Source organism: Mastomys coucha, unplaced genomic scaffold (genome assembly GCF_008632895.1).
Source record: "Mastomys coucha isolate ucsf_1 unplaced genomic scaffold, UCSF_Mcou_1 pScaffold15, whole genome shotgun sequence".
In the NCBI taxonomy this organism is placed as follows: domain Eukaryota; kingdom Metazoa; phylum Chordata; class Mammalia; order Rodentia; family Muridae; genus Mastomys; species Mastomys coucha.
In genome coordinates this window covers 6,484,389-6,503,295 of record NW_022196897.1, presented here as the reverse complement: position 1 = coordinate 6,503,295, position 18,907 = coordinate 6,484,389, and the positions used below count along the sequence as shown (strand labels likewise).

At 41.1% G+C, this 18,907-nt stretch overlaps 1 protein-coding gene across 3 annotated transcripts in view; it reads right to left on the bottom strand.

The window, feature by feature from the left end:
* Spag6 (sperm associated antigen 6) overlaps positions 1-18,140 on the bottom strand; it is a 55,952-nt gene extending 37,812 nt beyond the window's left edge. Inside the window, exons 1-3 of one of the 3 annotated variants that reach the window (XM_031369111.1) lie at positions 17,867-18,140; positions 17,695-17,790; positions 5,659-5,825 (exon numbers count right to left, since the gene is read on the bottom strand). In XM_031369111.1, the coding sequence (XP_031224971.1) occupies positions 5,659-5,825; positions 17,695-17,790; positions 17,867-17,891 (288 nt within the window). In that variant the 5' untranslated portion in view covers positions 17,892-18,140. The remainder of the gene's footprint in view (positions 1-5,658; positions 5,826-17,694; positions 17,791-17,866) is intronic. The other 2 variants (XM_031369109.1, XM_031369108.1) reach the window with 2 other exon arrangements.
* Between the last annotated feature and the right edge of the window lie 767 nt (positions 18,141-18,907).

The following is an 18,907-nucleotide window of genomic DNA, read 5'->3' as shown; positions in this document are numbered from 1 at the left end:
TCTGACTGGAGCCTGTCCTTCCTGTGATCCTGGTTGTGTCAGAACTCCTCAGAATCAAGCTGCCTCTGAGATCCTGTGATTCTGGGATCCTGGGATCCTGGGATCCTGGGCTTGTTAGATCACCTGGAAGTGGAGCTGCCTCTGGGTGTTGTGGGACTGGCTGCAGAGCTTGTGACCAAGGTCTGCTCTGGACCCCAGCCCAGACAGACCGGAAGGCACCCAAGTCACTGGACTGGCGGAGTTCCTGTGTGCCCGGTCCCGCTGGTCCCAGTTACTCCCAGTGTTGGGACAGATGTTGGTTCCTGCTTACCTCTGATTCTGGGTGTGTCAGAGCACCTGGGAGTGGAGCTTCCTCTGGGTGTTGTGACAAGGTCAGTTTTAAATTGTGCTAAAAATGTTTTACTTTGAAGCATGCATTTGGAAATTGTATAAAATCAAATATAAACATGGGACTTTCTGCAAATTCATAAAATAATTGGATTATTGTTATCTGCTTGATACTAAGGTCCTCTTTGATAGAAGGGAACTCTGGAATGTTAGCATATTAACCATCTCTGTCAACTGACCACCTCTTTTCTGTTATTTCTCTGCAGCCCCTCAGCATGGCAGGCTTTCCTGACCTCAAAGAACTACACTGAATAGCAGCTATGCTCCAAGATATACCTAGAAATCACATTAAATTAAAACATTCACAACATTTCCAAAACTTCTCCTGGTTAAAAAAAAAATAAACCAAAGGATATGTTATTTTTCTATTCCAGAGAGGGCTTTTTAAAAGATAAAAACAAGTCAGCCATTGTGTAACTTGTGAATGCTGTTCCACATGTATAGTATGCTCAATATAGAAACTTCATTTGGTTAAAGAATAAAAAATGGAAGTGAAACAAAGGAGTAGCATGTTTCTCTCTTCATGTTGCTAAAATATACAGGAAATGTTTAGCTCTACCATTGTTACATGAATTTTATAATATAGAGATGATCTCATAATTCTCTGCTGGTTTCGTTGCTTGTTTGTTTTAGATAAAGTCTCACTGTGTGTACTGGGCTCACACTGAACATAACATATGGCCCATGCTGGTCTTGAACTCACAGAGAGCTGCCTGCCTCTATATATTGAGTGCTGACATTAAAGGCATATACCACCACTTTCAGCTGATCTCATAGTCCTTATTAATAAAACCCAGTTAATCTCCTACTTGATATTATCAGTTTTGACTTTTTTCTATTAACTACTGTCTAAGTTCCTTTTCTATTGCTGTGAGGAGACACCATAACCAAGGCAACAGGTGGCAGGCATGGCTCAGGAGCAGCAACTGAGAGCTTATATCTGATCCACAACCAAGAGGCAGAGAGAAAAGTAACTGGTGTCTTAGTTAGGGTTTTAATGATGTGAACAGACACCATGACCGAGGCAGCTCTTATAAGGACAACATTTAATTGGGGCTGGCTTACAGGTTCAGAGGTTCAGTTCATTATTGAAGCATAGCTGCTATTCAGTTGGGAACATGGAAGCATCCAGGCAGGCATGGTACAGGAGGAGCTGAGAGTCCTACATCTTCATCTGAAGGCTGCTAGAAAAATACTAGCTTCCAGACAGCTAGGATAAGGGTCTTAAAGCCCACATCCACAATGACACAACTACTCCAACAGGGACACACCTACTCCAACAGGGCCACACCTTCTAATTGTGCCACTCCCTGGGCTGAGCATATACAAACCACAGGGGCTTTTGAAACCTCAAAGCTTACCACCAGTAACATACCTCCTCAACAAGACCACATATAATTCTTCTCAGTTTTACCAGCTGGGATCAAGCATTCACACATATGAGCCTAATATGGCCATTTGTCATTCAAAATACTAAGAAGGACCATCCAACTACAGCACCTTCTCTGAAAGGTTTCTAGTCGTTAGACTAAAATCACAAACAATAAAAATTATAAGAGACAGTAAACACACTAAGTGTATTTTAACATGCTATATCTTAAAAAGTGGCACATGTCAATGTAAAGAATATACTATGCTAGTACTGGTCTGGTGCTTTAATGTAACATATTTCTTTTATTTTCTTCAATTATTTCAAGAACCCAAACTCTAATTTATTATCAAAATTAAGGTAGAGAATAGGGATAAATTTTCTTCAACTTACTTTTAAATAAGGGTCCAACCTCTCCTCTAGCCCACCACCCAGCAAAGGCAGTGAAAGAGAAAAGTTATTAGGATGTGGGGGAAGTGGGCCTGTTCAGCAATAGTTCTTTGGGGGCGAGCTTGTTTTTTTTTGACAACAGTTCAGTCCCATAGCCAACACCAAATAGAACTCAGCAGCTGCAGACCAGTGCTCTAGACAGGCAGACACCACACAGGAACCAGCAGTTGCAGACTAGTGCTCTGGGCAGGCAGACACCAGGCACGAACCAGCAGCTACAGTCCAATCCTTTCAGCAAGCAGACACCAGGCATGGACCAGCAGCTGCAGACCAGTGCTCTAGCAGGCAAACACCAGGCATGGACCAGCAGCTACAGACCAGTGCTCTGGGCAGGCAGACACCACACACGAACCAGCAACTGCAGACCAGTGCTCTGGGCAGGCAGACATCAGGCATGAACCAGCAGCTGCAGACCAGTGCTCTGTGCAGGCAGACACCAGGCATGGACCAGCAGCTGCAGACCAATCCTTTCAGCAAGCAAACACCAGGCAGCTGCTGTTCAATCCTGAATAAGCCACCAGGCTCACCAAACCAGCCTGAGGTGAGGCAAGTTGCCGCAGAAACCTCACAAGCAGTTCTTGGGCGAGTTTCTCTTAATGGTGATATTACCACAAGTTAAGCTCAACAATGCTGTGTAAGGCGAACCAATACATGGCTTTCATTATCAAAGAGTAGCAAGGTGGAACAAAACAAACCAATGCTCTGTGCTCCTCTCCCACTGTCTGTGGTCATATTTATACTCCTTTATCACAGGTTCTTTCATGTGCTTGCTATATCCAAACAATCGATTCACCTGTGCCTACTTCAGGAAAACATGTCCCAGCAAAACATCATTTGGCATAACTAACTTTCCAAAGAAACGAGGAATTTCTACTTCAGGAGAGCTTTAAAATAAATTTTTAACGATTATTATAATCATAAAAATAATGACACATTTCTTGTCATTACCTTAAGAAATTTGACTTTTTATTCTGTAGAATCATCAAATTTATAATGTAAAGTTATTAATAGCTCCCTGTTAACTCCCAGTGCCTGTAATTCACACTTTCTGATCACATTCTCCCACCTAGTTCTAATGTTTCATGTTCTTATTCCTATAGCCAAAGAACTGAACACAAAATGTAAGGTCATTTTGGCTTCGTCATTTACAAAGAGGATGCAGGTTACAGTCACAGCGAAGGCTGCAGAGCATCATGGGTAATGCCTCGCATCCTTGTGTTGCTTGTAGTCAAGCCCCCGCCTCACTTCTGTGCTTATAACTAGTACACAGCCAGTCACACGTAGAAAACTATTGAGGCGTTCCACGTGGGATGCAAAGACATAGAGCTTTCTTTCCAAGAAAAGGCAAGTGGTCCAGAGCGAAAAAGCATGGTAGCACGAATGAAGGAGGAAAACCCGCAGAAAAATGAAATTTCTGTAATTCCTTGGAATGGCATTAAAAATTAAACCTATCAAATTCAACAGATTTTTGCACAGTTAAGATGTTTTTTAGTCCGGTGAAATAAGTGCATCATAAAATACCCATGTTGATTGTGATGCACTCCCAGTGTTGTGCAGGCATCACTGCTGTCTGGCTCTAGAGTACTTTCACCACCCAAGAATTCCTTAGACTAGCAGTCATTCTCTTTCTTCCTTCTTTCATGATCCTTCCGCACCCACAAGTCTGCTTCTGTCTACACAGATCTGCATTTTCTGTGTATTCATATAAATTATACTGTACAGTCTTTCATGTCTGGCACTGTCATTACGCATAATGATTTACGAATCATCCATGAGGCATTTATCAGTGGTCACATGCTTTCTGTGGCAGAGTAACAGTCCATTGTGTGGGATAGATGTTGTTTTCTTACTCATTGATCAACTGTTGATAGACTTTGTTCTCTCATCCTATGCTGTGAGTCATGCTGCTCTAAACATTTGTACATGACTTATTTGTTTGTTTTTTTGAGACAGGGTTTCTCTGTGTAGCCCTGGCTGTCCTGGAACTCACTCTGTAGACCAGGCTGGCCTCGAACTCAGAAATCCCCTTGCCTCTGTCTCCCAAGTGCTGGAATTAAAGGCATGCACCACCACTGCCCGGCTGTATATGACTTTTGTGAGTGTCACCTTTAGTTCTTTCAGGTGCTAGAATTGCTCATTCGTCATATCATAAATGCAAGCTTGCTGCACACCTGCTGAATGACTTCTTATGGCTAGCATGCCCTTCTCCATCCCTCCTGACAGTTGCTGAGGGTCCCTACCTCTTTACATCAGCACCTTGTTTTCCTTAACAATGTTTGTTATGGTCACCTGGTAAGTGTGCTGTGACACCACTCCATGCCTTTGATTTGCACCTCTCACCGATGCTGCCAAGTTTCTCTTGTGTTTTTCACCACTTGGAGATGTTCTTTTAGGGAAGTATCTATTCAAGTTCTTTAGTTTTTATTATAAAAGTAGGAATCTAGTCTTAAGGAAGGTGCATGCCTGCATTACAATACACTAGGAGGGGATGGGTAGTATAAAACCCTTACAGACAGCAAGTAGCTCATCAGAAACACAGAATAACACCAAAGTCTCTCCTCTCTCCCTCTCTCCCTCCCTCCTCTCTTTCCCTCTCTCCCTCTTTCTCTCTCTTTCTCTCCCTCTCTTCCTCTCTCCCTCTCTCCTTCTCTTCCTCTCTCCCTCTCTCTCCTCTCTTCTCTCCTCTCCTCTTCTCTCTCTCTCTCTCTCTCTCTCTCTCTCTCTCTCTCTCTCTCTCTGTAGACTAGAGACCAACTTTGGGGGTCACCTTCAGGAAAGCTTTCTGCTTGAAACATTGTCTTTCTTTGGCCAAGATCAACAATTACGGTAGACCAGCCAGCCAGGGAACCCCAGAGCGCCCTTATGCTCCTGCCTTGCATCCCAGTGCTGAGATTAGAAGTGTGTACCACTATGCCTGCCATTTTTACCTGGACTTGAGGAACTGAACACAGGTTCTGGTGTTTATGGAGTAGGCACTGTAAGGACTACCTCTCTGAACTGCCCCCCCAACCAGAGAGTTCTTTAAGAAGAGCTAGAACGCTTGTTTACTCAGACACATGCTTGATCAAACTTTCGGTTTAGCACAGGCTCTCCCTCCAGGCTGGCTCTTACTCTGTCACCTGCATGTGAGGGTTGCTGAGAGCATCTGTGTTCTCATCTGGGTGCTGTCCTCTTCTCTGAGGTATATCTAGAACTCTGAAGGATAAAGACACACTGTGTGTCTATCCCCTGAACTTTTTGCATGGTCCTCTTAAATTAGCAGTAGTAATAATAATAAAAAAATGCCTTTAAGTCCCAAAACAAAATTCCCTAAAGATATTCTCATTTGCACATAGGGATCTAAGGTTGTACTAGCATTCTGGGGTTCTAATGCCTTTCTGTTTATAACTGTGCCAAAGCTTTCAATTTGTAAAATCTAAGACAAAAAAAAAAAGTTTTTGAAAAAGTCTTACATTCTGCTCTGCCAATGAATACACAAGCTGTGGAAGAATGTCACCCTTTACAACTGCTTCAGCTAAGTCGTCGTTATAGTTGGCCAGTCTTCCGAGGGCCAAGGCGGCAGTCTGCTGAATGGTTGGGACCACGTCCAGAAGAAGAGGCCTCAGCAAAGACATTATACCTTAAAGGGTGAGGAACAGAAATCAGCCAGGCTTTACTCTAAAGAGCAAAACATGTGACTCAGCACATATGCAGTCAGAAAATGAGGTTTAAAAAGAGAAATTAGCACAACAAATAAATAAATAGAACAATTGAGAGTTAGGCATAGTGGTATACGACTAGTGCCCTGCTTTCAGGGCCTGAGGCAGAGGGATCACGAGTTCAAAGCTCTTTCACTCTCTCTTTCTCTCTTAAACACACACACACACACAAAGTACCCACTGAAAACTAACTGGATACCTTTTAAAGACATCTGATGGTCAAGACACAAAATCACACAAGCCGCCCAAATTACTAACACATGCAGAGGGGAAGTACAGCTCTGGAGCTGGATGAGAATTCACAACTTACTCAGCAGATAAACACCTATGTCATCAGGAGGAATGCAGAGAAAGGATAGAGTATCTGGGCAAAGCCCAGCCCCCACCCCTACCACCTTCGCCAGTTCTCTCAAGCACCATTCCATATCCTTTGTTTTATCTGGTCTTTTCTGCATTTTCTTACAGAAAAATTTTCAGGCTCTATCTCAAACTCGAGGGAGCTAGGATAGCCACTGAGGGCTAGCCAGTGGTCATACTCACAAGAGGCATAAGTAGATCTATAGATGTTTCTAATTTTGGCTTCTTTAAAAAAAATAGAAACATGATAAGAATATGTTTTTGTTTTAATTCCAGGTAAGGGATAGGAGACTGCTTCAGATTGTCTACAGCAACTGACTATTATTTTTCTTATGCTGTAGCAGAGGCATGATTTTGACAGTTGCAGATAGGTTCTGTGATTGTGTGACATTTTGAATTCTGGGGATTTTTCAGAGGGTATATAAATGGAGGAGGAGGAGGAGGAGGAGGAGGAGGAGGAGGAGAAGGAGAAGGAGAAGGAGAAGAAGAAGAAGAAGAAGAAGAAGAAGAAGAAGAAGAAGAAGAAGAAGAAGAAGAAGAAGAAGAAGAAGAAGAAGGAGAAGAAGAAGAAGAAATAATTAGATATACTGTGGCAAAGTTCAGGCTTGCTCCAAGAGACTCCATTCCCCTAACCAGCAGGAATTAGTCTAACAATAGATAATGTCTCCCCTTTCCATTTTACCTGTTTTTCTATCCTATCTAGTGTTAGGAGGTTGAAAGGATGGAAAAAAAGAGGTGGGAAAAAGTAGGAGAAAGAAAAACCCACAATGTAGCAATAACCAGCTACATGGATCTTTAAACAAATCCTTGATCTAAGGCAACAATGCATCACCAGCTCTCCCATAATATTTTGCCAGGGTTGAATACACAATGGCCGTATGGCCATCATCACCATCATAGTAAGTCATTTATAGGGACGGGGAGTTTCATGCAAAAGCATTGCTCTAGGACCCTTGTTTTATAGTAACTCACTTAATTCTCACGACAAACCTAAGAACTAGGCCCTCTTTTTAGGCCTCTTTCACAAATAAAGGAATTGAAGCCAAGAAGGACTACATAAATTGTTCACAATTAAGAACTACATAAATCGTTCACAATTAAGAACCGATGAAATGAGATTAGAATTCAGACATTCTCAGTTGATAATTAATGAACAAATGTGTGTTGAGAGCTGAGGAGGCCAGGGTGGAGAACCCAGTAATAAATACATTATGGTTATCTCACAGGATGTTTAACTCCTTGTGCCAGCCTTATCTTCCACATGCTGCTTCTGCTTCCAAGTCATCACTTAAGTCTAACATTACAAGAAACAATGACAGCATTCAAATTGGAACAAAGTGCCTTTGGCTTTCCAAATGTTATTTAATGTACATATATATTAAACTTAACATCCTTATACTTTAAAATTCCTTTAAAATATGTCCTGGTAGAGACCAATGAGTTAGCAAGCAGAAGCACTTGTCACCAACCACCTAAGTTCTATCCCTAAGACTCACATGGAGAGAACTAACAACTACAGTTACCTTCTGACCTCTACATGCAAGCTGTGGCACATGCACACCCACACACATATACACAACACACAAAAAGAGTAAATAAAAATATAATTTAAGAAGTTAGAAAGGTTTATATAATGAATATATATATGTGTGTGTGTGTATATATATACTGATAGTCAAAAGTCAATTACCAAATTTCCTTACATCACTCTATATTTAGAAACATTTGAAAGAGAAAAAAATAGCATTCACAATAACATGAGCTCAGACCAGAAATAGCATAAGCTAGAAACAAGTGTGTGTCAAGATGTGTTTAATTACACAGCTTGTGAGCCGTCCTAGTTTCAAGTTTCATTTGGTTATTGTTTCTGTGTTTAAATTGGCCAGATTGGAGCACATGCTATAAGGCATGCCTGCTCACATGTGGTTCAGGGTCTGGGCTAACCAAGCCCTGATGTTTGTGAATGCTGTTTATATTTTTCACTAGACTTTCTAAGAGAGATAACTTCAGAAGTCTCACAACAAAATGTTTAGAGTACAGAATAAAGAATTAAAGTAGCTGGGCATTGGTGGCGCACACCTTTAATCCCAGCACTTGGGAGGCAGAGGCAGGCGGATTTCTGAGTTCGAGGCCAGCCTGGTCTACAAAGTGAGTTCCAGGACAGCCAGGGCTACACAGAGAAACCCTGTCTCGAAAAAAACAAAACAAAACAAAACAAAAAAAAAGAATTAAAATAATTACCAAAAACGGACATAGGCTATTTCTAGAAACTTTCTGGAAATTAGAAACAACAGTTACTTCTTTTTAACACTTCCTTACTTTTGTCCTTGTGCTGTGATAACAAACTTGCCTTTTCATCCTTTTTAACTGTATGCGGGTGTTGTCTGTTTACAGTGGTGGGTAACCATCCCCAGCTACCTGCCTTCAACAGCAGCTACACCACAAAGGGCGCAGTACTTCTACACCCAAGCAGTACTGTGCTCATGGTGTGCACAAGACAGCAGCAGCACTGTGGCTGCTGTGCATTCCCCAGCTAAGAGTGGTGAGCATCTTCTCATGTGCCTATTGGCCTACATCCTTACTGCAGAAATGTATCTGAGGGTTTAGCCCATCTCTTCCTTTGGGTTGACTTATTTCCAAGTATTGATTGGCATATTTATAATAAAGATGACAGTGTTATTAAAAAGAGGTCAAAACATGCATAGTAAAGTTCACAATGGATGCACTTTTGGGACCATAGCCATAAGTTTTTGTTTTTGTTTGTTTTTTTTTGTTTTTTTCGAGACAGGGTTTCTCTGTGTAGTCCTGGCTGTCCTGGAACTCACTCTGTAGACCAGGCTGGCCTCGAACTCAGAAATCCGCCTGCCTCTGCCTCCCAAGTGCTGGGATTAAAGGCGTGCGCCACCACTGCCCATCTAGCCATAAGTTTTTGAAGAGCCATGGTGTGATTGTTATTCTTTTTTCAGATGATTCTGATTTTTTCCCTTTTCTTTTTGATATATTTATGCAAAGGCAGCAGCTTGTTATCTTTTGAAATACATAGTTGAGTAAAGTCAATACTGGGTTATTCATATTGGATTACATTAAAAATTAAACCATAAGAACTCTTAACTGTTAAGACTGTAAAAAAAAAAATAGCCATGGATGGTGGTGCACATTTTTAATCTCAGCAGTAGGGAGGCGGAGGCAGGAGAATGTCTGTGAGTTTAAAATCAGCTTGCTTTCTATAGCAACTTCCAGTCCAGCCAGGGCAACATAGTGAGACCCTGTCTTTAAAACAAATAAATAAAATAAAAAAGGTTTAAAGTGAATTATTATGTTACAATATTTAATTTCATTAGAAGTATTTATTAGTGATGACTTATTAGTTACAACTAACCAACTACAAGTCACCCAATTTGGGAAATTTCATCGTTTATTTCAACAGTTCACATAGTCAGAGGAATTTTTTCCCTTTCACGTTTTCTCCATTTTTTTCAAATACATCTGACTCATAGAATATTAAGACAGAGCTGGAGAGATAACTCAAAGTTAAAAACATTTGCTGTTCTTCCAGAAGATCTAAATTCAATTCCCTGTGACACCAGGCAGCTTACACTTGTAACTTCACTAACACACTTCCAGGGGACCAACCCTCTTCTGGCTTCTTCAAGCACTTGTGCATGTGCACACACACACACACACACACACACAGAAAGAGAGAAAGAGAGAGACCATACATACAAACACACAGACACACACACCATACATACATACATACACAGAGAGAGAGAGAGAGAGAGAGAGAGAAAGAGAGAGACCATACATACAAACACACACACACACCATACATACATACATACACACACATGCACACCATACATACAGACACGTACACACACACATGCACACACACACACATCTTTTTTGAAATGCAAAGCCAATGGATAACTGGTTATTCTTTTTCTTCTGTCCCAAATCAGAGTTAACTGATTTTTTTTTCTGTATTTCTGCCATATTATAAACATCATACATTTCTTACTTTAGACAGTAAAATTGCATTTTAACACAATGCAATTTTTAAAAACATTTCTAAAATATCTAAAATTACAGAAAAGTCTGTTTGAAATACTTTGAATAACTTCATTAAATAAGTGACCTTGAGAAAGTTAATTTTTTTATTAGGGAAGAAAATAAATTTTCAAAGAGTGCCCCAAGCTTGTACTTTAGATGTAGCAGTCTTCAGATACTTCCCTATCTAGGAGATGTGTTCTTACCTTTAACTGGCAAGGAGACTTTGTTATTCCAATGATAAGGTTGTACCTCAGTAGTAGATCACTCCCTACCTGGCTTCCTTTATGTTGACTAGATACAAGCTAGACTTATTTGAAAGAAGGGAGCCTTAGTTGAAAAAAAAAAAAAAGTTTGGCTGTCAGGCATTTTCTTAATTAGTGATTCACAGGGAACGGCCCAGCCTGTTGTGGGTGGTGCCATCTTTGGGCTGGTGATTCGGTTCTGTAGGAAAGCAGGCTGGGCAGGCCATGGGGATCAAGCCATAAGGCAGCACCCCTCCATGGCTTCTGCCTCAGCTCCAGGTTCTTGCTGTTGTTTGAGTTCCTGACTGCTTTCTTCAGTGATAGACTGCAAACTGTCTCCTTCCCAACTTGCATTTGATCACGGTGTCTCACTGCAGTAACAGCACACCTACCGCGCGAATAACCCTAGGTTTCCTCCACAGAACCTCACGATGCATACGCAATAGAAGACAGGAAATAATAGATAGATTTGTTCTAAAAACACACAGATGTGAGAAGGATGATATAAAAACAAGCACTCACTAAAGGGAGAAGGAAAGTAACAGAGACAGAGAGAAAAGAAGTGGAAAAAGAGAAGAAAAAACGACAGTAGTTTTCTCCTTACCCGACTGTCTGTTTAGGAGTCCACAGGTCACAATGAGTGCATGAAAACTAAAAGTCCATCGGGGGGCTGCCCATGAGTACCACAGCCTCTGGACTGCCAGTGAGTTACTCCTATTATTCTACCATTAGCATTGCTGTAGTTATCTTCTATACATTAAATAAAAGATCCCCTAATTTTCCTAGTGCATCTATCTCACCCTGGAGTTGATCAACACCGCTCGATACCATCTGTCCATGAGATTTCAAGAGGAAACATACCCGTTACTTCAGGACTGAGCATATAGCTCAGTGATGGCGTGAGCGATGCACACCTAGCAAGGGTTCAATCCCTAGCACTGCATGAAAAGGTTACTTGTATTATACTGTAGACAAAGTTATTAGGACATAATTGCATGAGGAAGTATTAAGTGGCCTTTTACATAATTTTAAAATAAAGATGTAAGTTCTGTGTGTCTAACCCTCTTTCCAGCTAAGATCTCCTTGCTAAGTGTCTCTTTCCAAGCTGCTCACCCCCTCAGACAGACTCCTCCCTCCATGTTCTTACAGAGGGAGAAGCCAGTCCTTCTGCTTCACTGTGTTCTCCATTTCTGAATGGTGATGGTGTGTACAAGCGACAAGACTTCTGGGAGTTATCTCCCAACCTGTCCCTGTCCTTACCTGGCCCTGCCTTGCATTCTAAGCCACTCCATCCTGCAAACTTCACCCATTTTCCAGCTCTTATTCACATGACAGGCACCCACTCTTCATGGTGCCATATAAGCCCTACCAAACTATTTTTCACACTAACCCCAAAATCATGTTCCCACATACAAGGCTGGCCCAGTCATTCCTCTGGCTGCAAACTTGTGCTGGCTTTGCATTTCTTGCAGGAGAAATGCACACTTCAGGAGTAGGCCTGCTTTCCCCTCTGGCTTTAATTCCTCTCCTACCCTTTCCCTGGTTCCCAAGCCCCAGTCAGACCTCAGCACTGGCATTTCCTGCTCAGTACCACCTCTTCTCTGTCTTGAGTTCCTGTCTTTGCACATAATGTTTTCTCTGTCTAAAAGCAGTTTCATCTGGCTAGCTTCTAGAAATTCAACAGAGGTAATACCTACCCCCAAGATGCATCCCCCATACAGTACCTCTTATACCCAAATCTTGATTTAGGTGTCTTTCAAATAAATAGTAATATATAGATATATAACAGTTAATACATATATACAACGCATTACCTAAATTACATGTGTAATAATATATATACATAGTATACATGTTATATGTGTAATATATATTACTTACATAAACTATATACATTAGCAAATAAGCCACTGAAGGGCAGAAGCTGCTCATTTTAATGTTTGCATAATCAGTACATGTGTTCAGTGTCCATCTGGCATGTGTGCATGCCATAAATGTTCACTGATGGCAAATGAACCAACTGTGCAAATTAATTTCATTTCAAATAAACTTTAGTTAAAACCAAAATAAAAATATTTTGTAATACTTATTTTCATGTTATGCATACAATGTTAAGTATAGTAATAATGCAATTATAAATTCCTGAAACTTTAAGGAACTCATATGGACCATTTAAACTGTTCCCTCCCTCATGATCACGCCATACAGACACGGTTCCATGTGCTTCAAAAGTCATGTAGATAGTTGAAAATCTTAATATTTTTTATCTTCTCTTCTACTGATGTGTTGACTTTTTTGCAATATATATATATGATTATAAAACTGCAGATAATTCAAATATCTAGGGGGAAGTCAGAATGTTAAGTACTAAGTGCTGTACCAAAAGGCTAGCTGCTGCTTCAGGTTTCAATGTCTGCAGAAAAAAATATTTGTAAGGCAATTCATTAGAAAACTGTCTGAGGCTCACAGTATATGTAGTTTAATGGTAGAGTACATGGCTTGCATATGTGAGACTGAATTCAATGTCCAGCAAAACACACACACACACACACACACACACACACACACTCAATCTTCACAGTTAATTCCTTATTGCACACACTCATTCTAAAATATTTAGACAGCTTATGGTATGCACATTACAGAAAGTTTACTTTAAAAGATGTGTATAAATGGCACCCTACATGCTTAGCATGTTAGAGGCCCTGGGTTCAATCCACAGTACACACAAAATTGATTCATTTAAAATGGTAACATTCAATAGCTATCTATCAGAGGAGGGAATTGATAACTGTATCAGATAGAGATTAAGATTATTACAGATGATGACTGCGCACAAGTTTCCTGGCACCAAAAGAAGAGCAAGAATATTTTACAAATTAAAAAGAACAGAACAGTTTTCTACCAGAAATATCATATATAGAAGCTAACTTGATATATAACAATTAACAAGTAACTGTGAAATAAAGAAGTATATTTTTTGACAGATTCTTTTGGCAAGAGGCCAATATCTTTATTGACATCTATTTCATTTAAAATCAGATTTCAGGGTTTTTTTTTAATGCATGTTATAAGCTTGTGTGATGTGCACAACTGCAATCCCAGCACTCAGGAGACTAAGGCGGGAAGATCATGAGTTCTGGATGACTTTAGCAAAATGCATGCTATTAAACTAAGTCTATAATACTAAGCCTATATTTAAAAAAAAAAATTCTATGGAAAAACAATGTAGTCTGCTGCATTTTTTGACACTGACTTACATGACAGGCACAAAGCTTAGAATGTTTAGAAAACTAGGAGGAGGTTATTCTCTCTAGACATGTACAAGTATCACTTATTGTCAGCTGGATTTCTGAAAGAATCCAAACAAGCCATAAATTTAACATTGAGGGTCTGGGGAGATGGCTCAACAGTTAAGAGCTTGTATTGCTCACAACCATTAGCCACCCATAATTCTGTTTCCAGGCAAGTCTCTTTTGTCCTCCATGGGTACCAGCCCTACACATGGTGCACATACAAGCAGGCAGCATACTCATATGCACAAAATAAATCTTAAAAAACTAATATTAAGTGATCATTATGGAAGGAAACATAAGACAATTGGCAAAGCCAACATTCCTCTTTGGAAACTAACACAGCCTAACTTATATCTTCGCAGGCCAGCCCATTGGCTCTTAGGCAAGGCCAACATTCTTCCCAGAAAGTAGCCATGCATTCCTCCTAGGACCCACACAACTGTTTAGCAGAATCCCAAGTTTGCTTCACTAAAATCAACTTACACAAAGAATAAACCAAAACCAAAGAATAAATTGTTCATTGTGGACTTAAAAACCAAGCAACCAAGAGCAAATACCACCTCTTGTTCCCCCTACTTCTCCCAGTCAGTAAATCATTGATCAGTTGACTGTCATGGGCTTGAAACTGGTCTCTATGGACCTGCCTTGATCCAGGCAGATTATCAGTCCAATTCTGTGAACTACTATCTTGGTTCTCAGTTCCTATGGGACCCTGGACTTTTCTCTGTATACTTTTAAAGAGCTTCTGGTTTGATAAGAATGTTTTTTGTTTGGTTGGTTGTTTGGGTTTTTTTGGGGGGGGACAGAGAAGCCTAAAGCTCCCTATGAGGCCAGCTTAAATTTACTATCAGCCCCCAACCTCCAGGGGTTTATCTGTGAAGGTTTTCCAAGGCTGACTTCATTCAAATTGCCCTGGTGGTTCCCAAGGAGATCTCATAGGCTGATGGTCTTCACTATTATTTGATAACTACCCCAAGTACACAAAGACAGAGAATTTCTTTAAACAGTTAGTTTTTTAACAACCCTCATTTTAAAAATTCCTTTCACATACAATGATTAAAAATTCTTAGCTAGGGAATTATGCTTTGCTCATTATGCCTATGTGAAAAATGCTTTCTCATTATCCTAGATCCATGCTGCATGTTTAATTAAAGAATATGTTGGGAGATGGGGGACAAAACAAAATCTTGCTAGATACATAGACCATGTACCAAAGTCAAGAGTAAAATGAACTTACACTTTCCATATTACAAGCTTGGTTGTATATGAATTCAAACTCAGTCAAAAGCATGTTTAAATTCATGGTGATTTTTTAAAAGGATACACCATTAGAATGGATAATCTTATTGACTAGGAAGGAAGAAAAGGTTTCAGAATAAAACTTGTAGGTTGTTTTGAACTACAGAGACATCCATGATTTTAAGTTACTGCTAGAATTATGAGATTTAGATAACTAAAGTATGCTAAAGATGTTTCCCCAGAAAAGAAAAAAAAAATTAACGTGCCACTAAGATGATAGTCAAAAGTGGGTAATTTTGAAAGACTACTGTATCATTTCTTCACAAGCCAGACTTACAGGGCTGAGCCACAAGCCTCCTATACTTTGAGCACTTAGCCAGCTAGTTTATGTTAAATTCCCCCCACACTTGGAACATTAGCTCCTGTCCTTATCCCTAGCTACTTGGTAGAATTGAGGCAGGAGGGTCAAAGAGTTGAAGACCAACTTGGGCACCAAGGCTAAAACCTTGACTTAAAAATAAAAACAAAACCAAACAAAACAAAAAAAAAACACAAACTGACAATGTATTCTACCTTGTACTCTGATGGGAAGAGGCAAACCATCATTAAGATTCCTAAAGATACTCTTTATCTTCAGTATTATGTATATTTATTTTAATATTTCAGTATTAATTTTTTCTAAGTATTTTTATTTAAAAACTATTAATTTGCCTACATATACATAGTCCAAGCAGTAAATCCTTGTAAATAGCAAGCACCTATTCACAGAGTACACTGAGTAGGACTGAGAAAAAATAAATTTAAAACTGTGTCTTTAAAATGTAAAATGCCCTAATAAACAAAATTTTTGTACATAAAGAAAATTAATATACATGAAGCAATTACAGGACAAAATGAGTTCCAAAATGACAACATTTTTAAGTAGATACTAGTTCAGGGGTTGCTCAGGGTTAGAGACAGCAGCAGGAAGATCATGATTTAGAGGCACTATACAAGGCAGCCATGTGTCTCTGTTTGCTTGATGGCAAGCTTGACAACCTGGGTTCAACATGCAGGACTCATGAGGTGCAAGGAGAGAGCTGGCCTCCTAAGCTGGCCTCTTCTGTCACAGCACCTGACACGTGCATACACGACAATTTAACATTTAAAAGAAAAATACAAGAGATCGTTGTCACAAAGTATTTTGACTGTGGCAGAGGTTCTAGAGACAAAGTTCATAGCCTGAATCAAAACTGAAAAGATGGAGATTAGGGCAAAAGAATTTCTGCCTCAGGATAGAACAGGGGGCATCCTGTAATCTGTTCTAAAGTTTTGAAAGATGGCACTGGCGGAGGCTAAATCTACAGTTATCTCACTGAAATTGAAAACATACTTTACTATAAATGGCTCCCTGTCACAACCAGAGATAACACCTAAGGAATAAACAGTAAAATTCAGTGAGGAAACAAAGAATCTGATCAAGAGGTGTTTCCTCAAAGAATCCCAGAGTAACGCTGTCTAAATGCTGTGACCACAGCCATGTGTTCTTAATTTATTTTAATGATGTGTTCATTTAAACTAGTTTTAAAGATCTCATCCTATAAACTGAGGTTTTCTTAAGACCTAATAAGTGGCATCAAGCTTACAGTTCAGTCAGAGGCTCTTGTGAAAAGCTGTCTTCTGGGCGATGCTGGTGGCCTCTTGAACTCCTGTGTGTGTGTGTGTGTGTGTGTGTGTGTGTGTGTGTGTGTGCGTGTGCGCCCTCAGTCATGGGGTGACTACAGACAAAGATGTCTGGACCCTCTCCAGGATGTCTAAGTGATTAAGGTGGCTGATGGAGAAAGGTATTTTCAGTGGTGTAGCCAATGGGGTAGATTGGTTCCTGTTAATAATGCTAAGTAAACTCATTGGTTTTCCAAGCTAGATTTGGATAGAATCCTTTCTGTGTTTTGTGTTTGGTGCCCCATCAGTGTTGTCTCTTCAGAAACACAAACACACACTAGCGGTGGAACAAAAATGGATGTCACTAACTGTAACCTGTCCTCTTTCCCCTCCTTCCTTTCAGACTAAGGGATGGGGAAAAGATGCTGTGTAGAATTCACAAAGCAAGGTCCGTTTTGCTTGCTTCGCATGTCTTGGAAAAGATTCTAGCATACTACACTTCTTCCCTTAATGCCAAGAGGAGACCGGCAAAAACAACCTTGGAGTTTCTTTGCTTCTAGGAAGTGAATGTGATCAAAGAGTGACAAGAGAGGGCACCGGGATAGATTTGGTCTGGTTAAAGTACATTTCCCACCCAGGAAAATGATTGCAACAATGAAGATGAAAATGATACCAGTCCTCCTCCACTGCCTCACCCACAAGATCCCGCAGAGGGGAGGGAGTCCGGAGGAACTTGGCACCACTTTAGCCCACTTCCTAGGCTCCCCAAAAGCTGAGCTAGTAAAGGAGCGTGAAGGCCAAGACTGGAAGCTGGGACAAAAAGAGGACCGGGGACCAGGCAAGGCTGGGGTGGTTGGTGGAGGATGAAGTGCAGGATGAAGGATGAAGCCAGGGCGATGAAGAAGGAAGATGGATGAGGGATGAGGTGTGAGACCAAGATCTGGTGCACTGTGAAGGCTCACCCGCATTCTGCAGTGTCTCGATGTTCTGGGGTCTGGTTGCCTGCTCCGCCACCATCTGCACAAACCGGGTCCTGGCGTTCTGGTACAGCTCGAACACTGCGGAGAGAGGCGAAGTGGAGTAGTAGCCCGCCCTAGGAGCCAGCCCGTCGGGGCGCCTTCCCACGGCTCTTACCTTGCAGCACCTGCCGCTGGCTCATGGTGCCGCGGCTCACGTCACGCGGGTCCGCTCACCGCGACCCCTCGACGTCCCTCGGGACTGCTCTGTGTACCCACACTCCCCGGCAACCATCCGGAACCGGAACGCAGCCGTCCCGCCGCAACAGTAACATGACGTCACAATGGTAGATGGAGTGGCGGAGGAACGACCGGGTAACCAGGGACACTCTGCTCCTGACACTCCGCAGGTTGTCTCTTCCCTGCTGGCGGTGCACAGGACGCAGGAGTCTCCCGGGAGGACTTGGTCTGCTCAGACCCATCCCCCGAGGCAGGGCTTCCCGACTGCAGCGCGGGCGGGCTAGGGGCTGGAGGGAAGAAGGTCGCTCGGGGACATCAGTCAGTTAGCGCGGCAGTCATCAGATCAGAGCAGCACTGGCAACACAACATCAAGTTACTCCGTGTTGCTCTTAATAATCTCTTCCTTACCTGGCATTTATAATTTCCGAATTCCTGAAGAGTCACAGCAACCCACACACTGAATTACGATACCGAATTACAATAGATTAACAGCAATTAAAGACACCCAGAGAGTCCCTGGAAAAGCAGAAAAGAAAATAATATGATAAATATCCATCTTGCAGGTTTTCCTAATGACTACCAAGTTTGCAGTCTCTATATTTCAATATGACTTTTAAAAAACAATTTCTTTTAAATTCGAGCCTGTTTTGTTGCTCGGCGACATTTCCAAAAGCAAGAGCCTTCACCTGGAAATACCAGCTCACATAAATGGAGCCCCACAGCGTTTTCTTTTTCACCAAATTGAAGCACTACAGTTCACCATTAGTTCTAGCTCCTCTCTTAAAATTCTGTACCAAATGTTTCAGTGACAGGTGTCAATTTTAAATATTTCTCTCTCTGAAACTACCATTTCACCAGGTGTCAAGTGGGCAACAGCTGCTGCCTAATAGTGGCAGACCGGAAATCTCTGCTGTCACCAGGAGGGAGCACACTCATCTCTGGTTTTCACACTTGGAATCTTCTACTACAGTCACTTTAA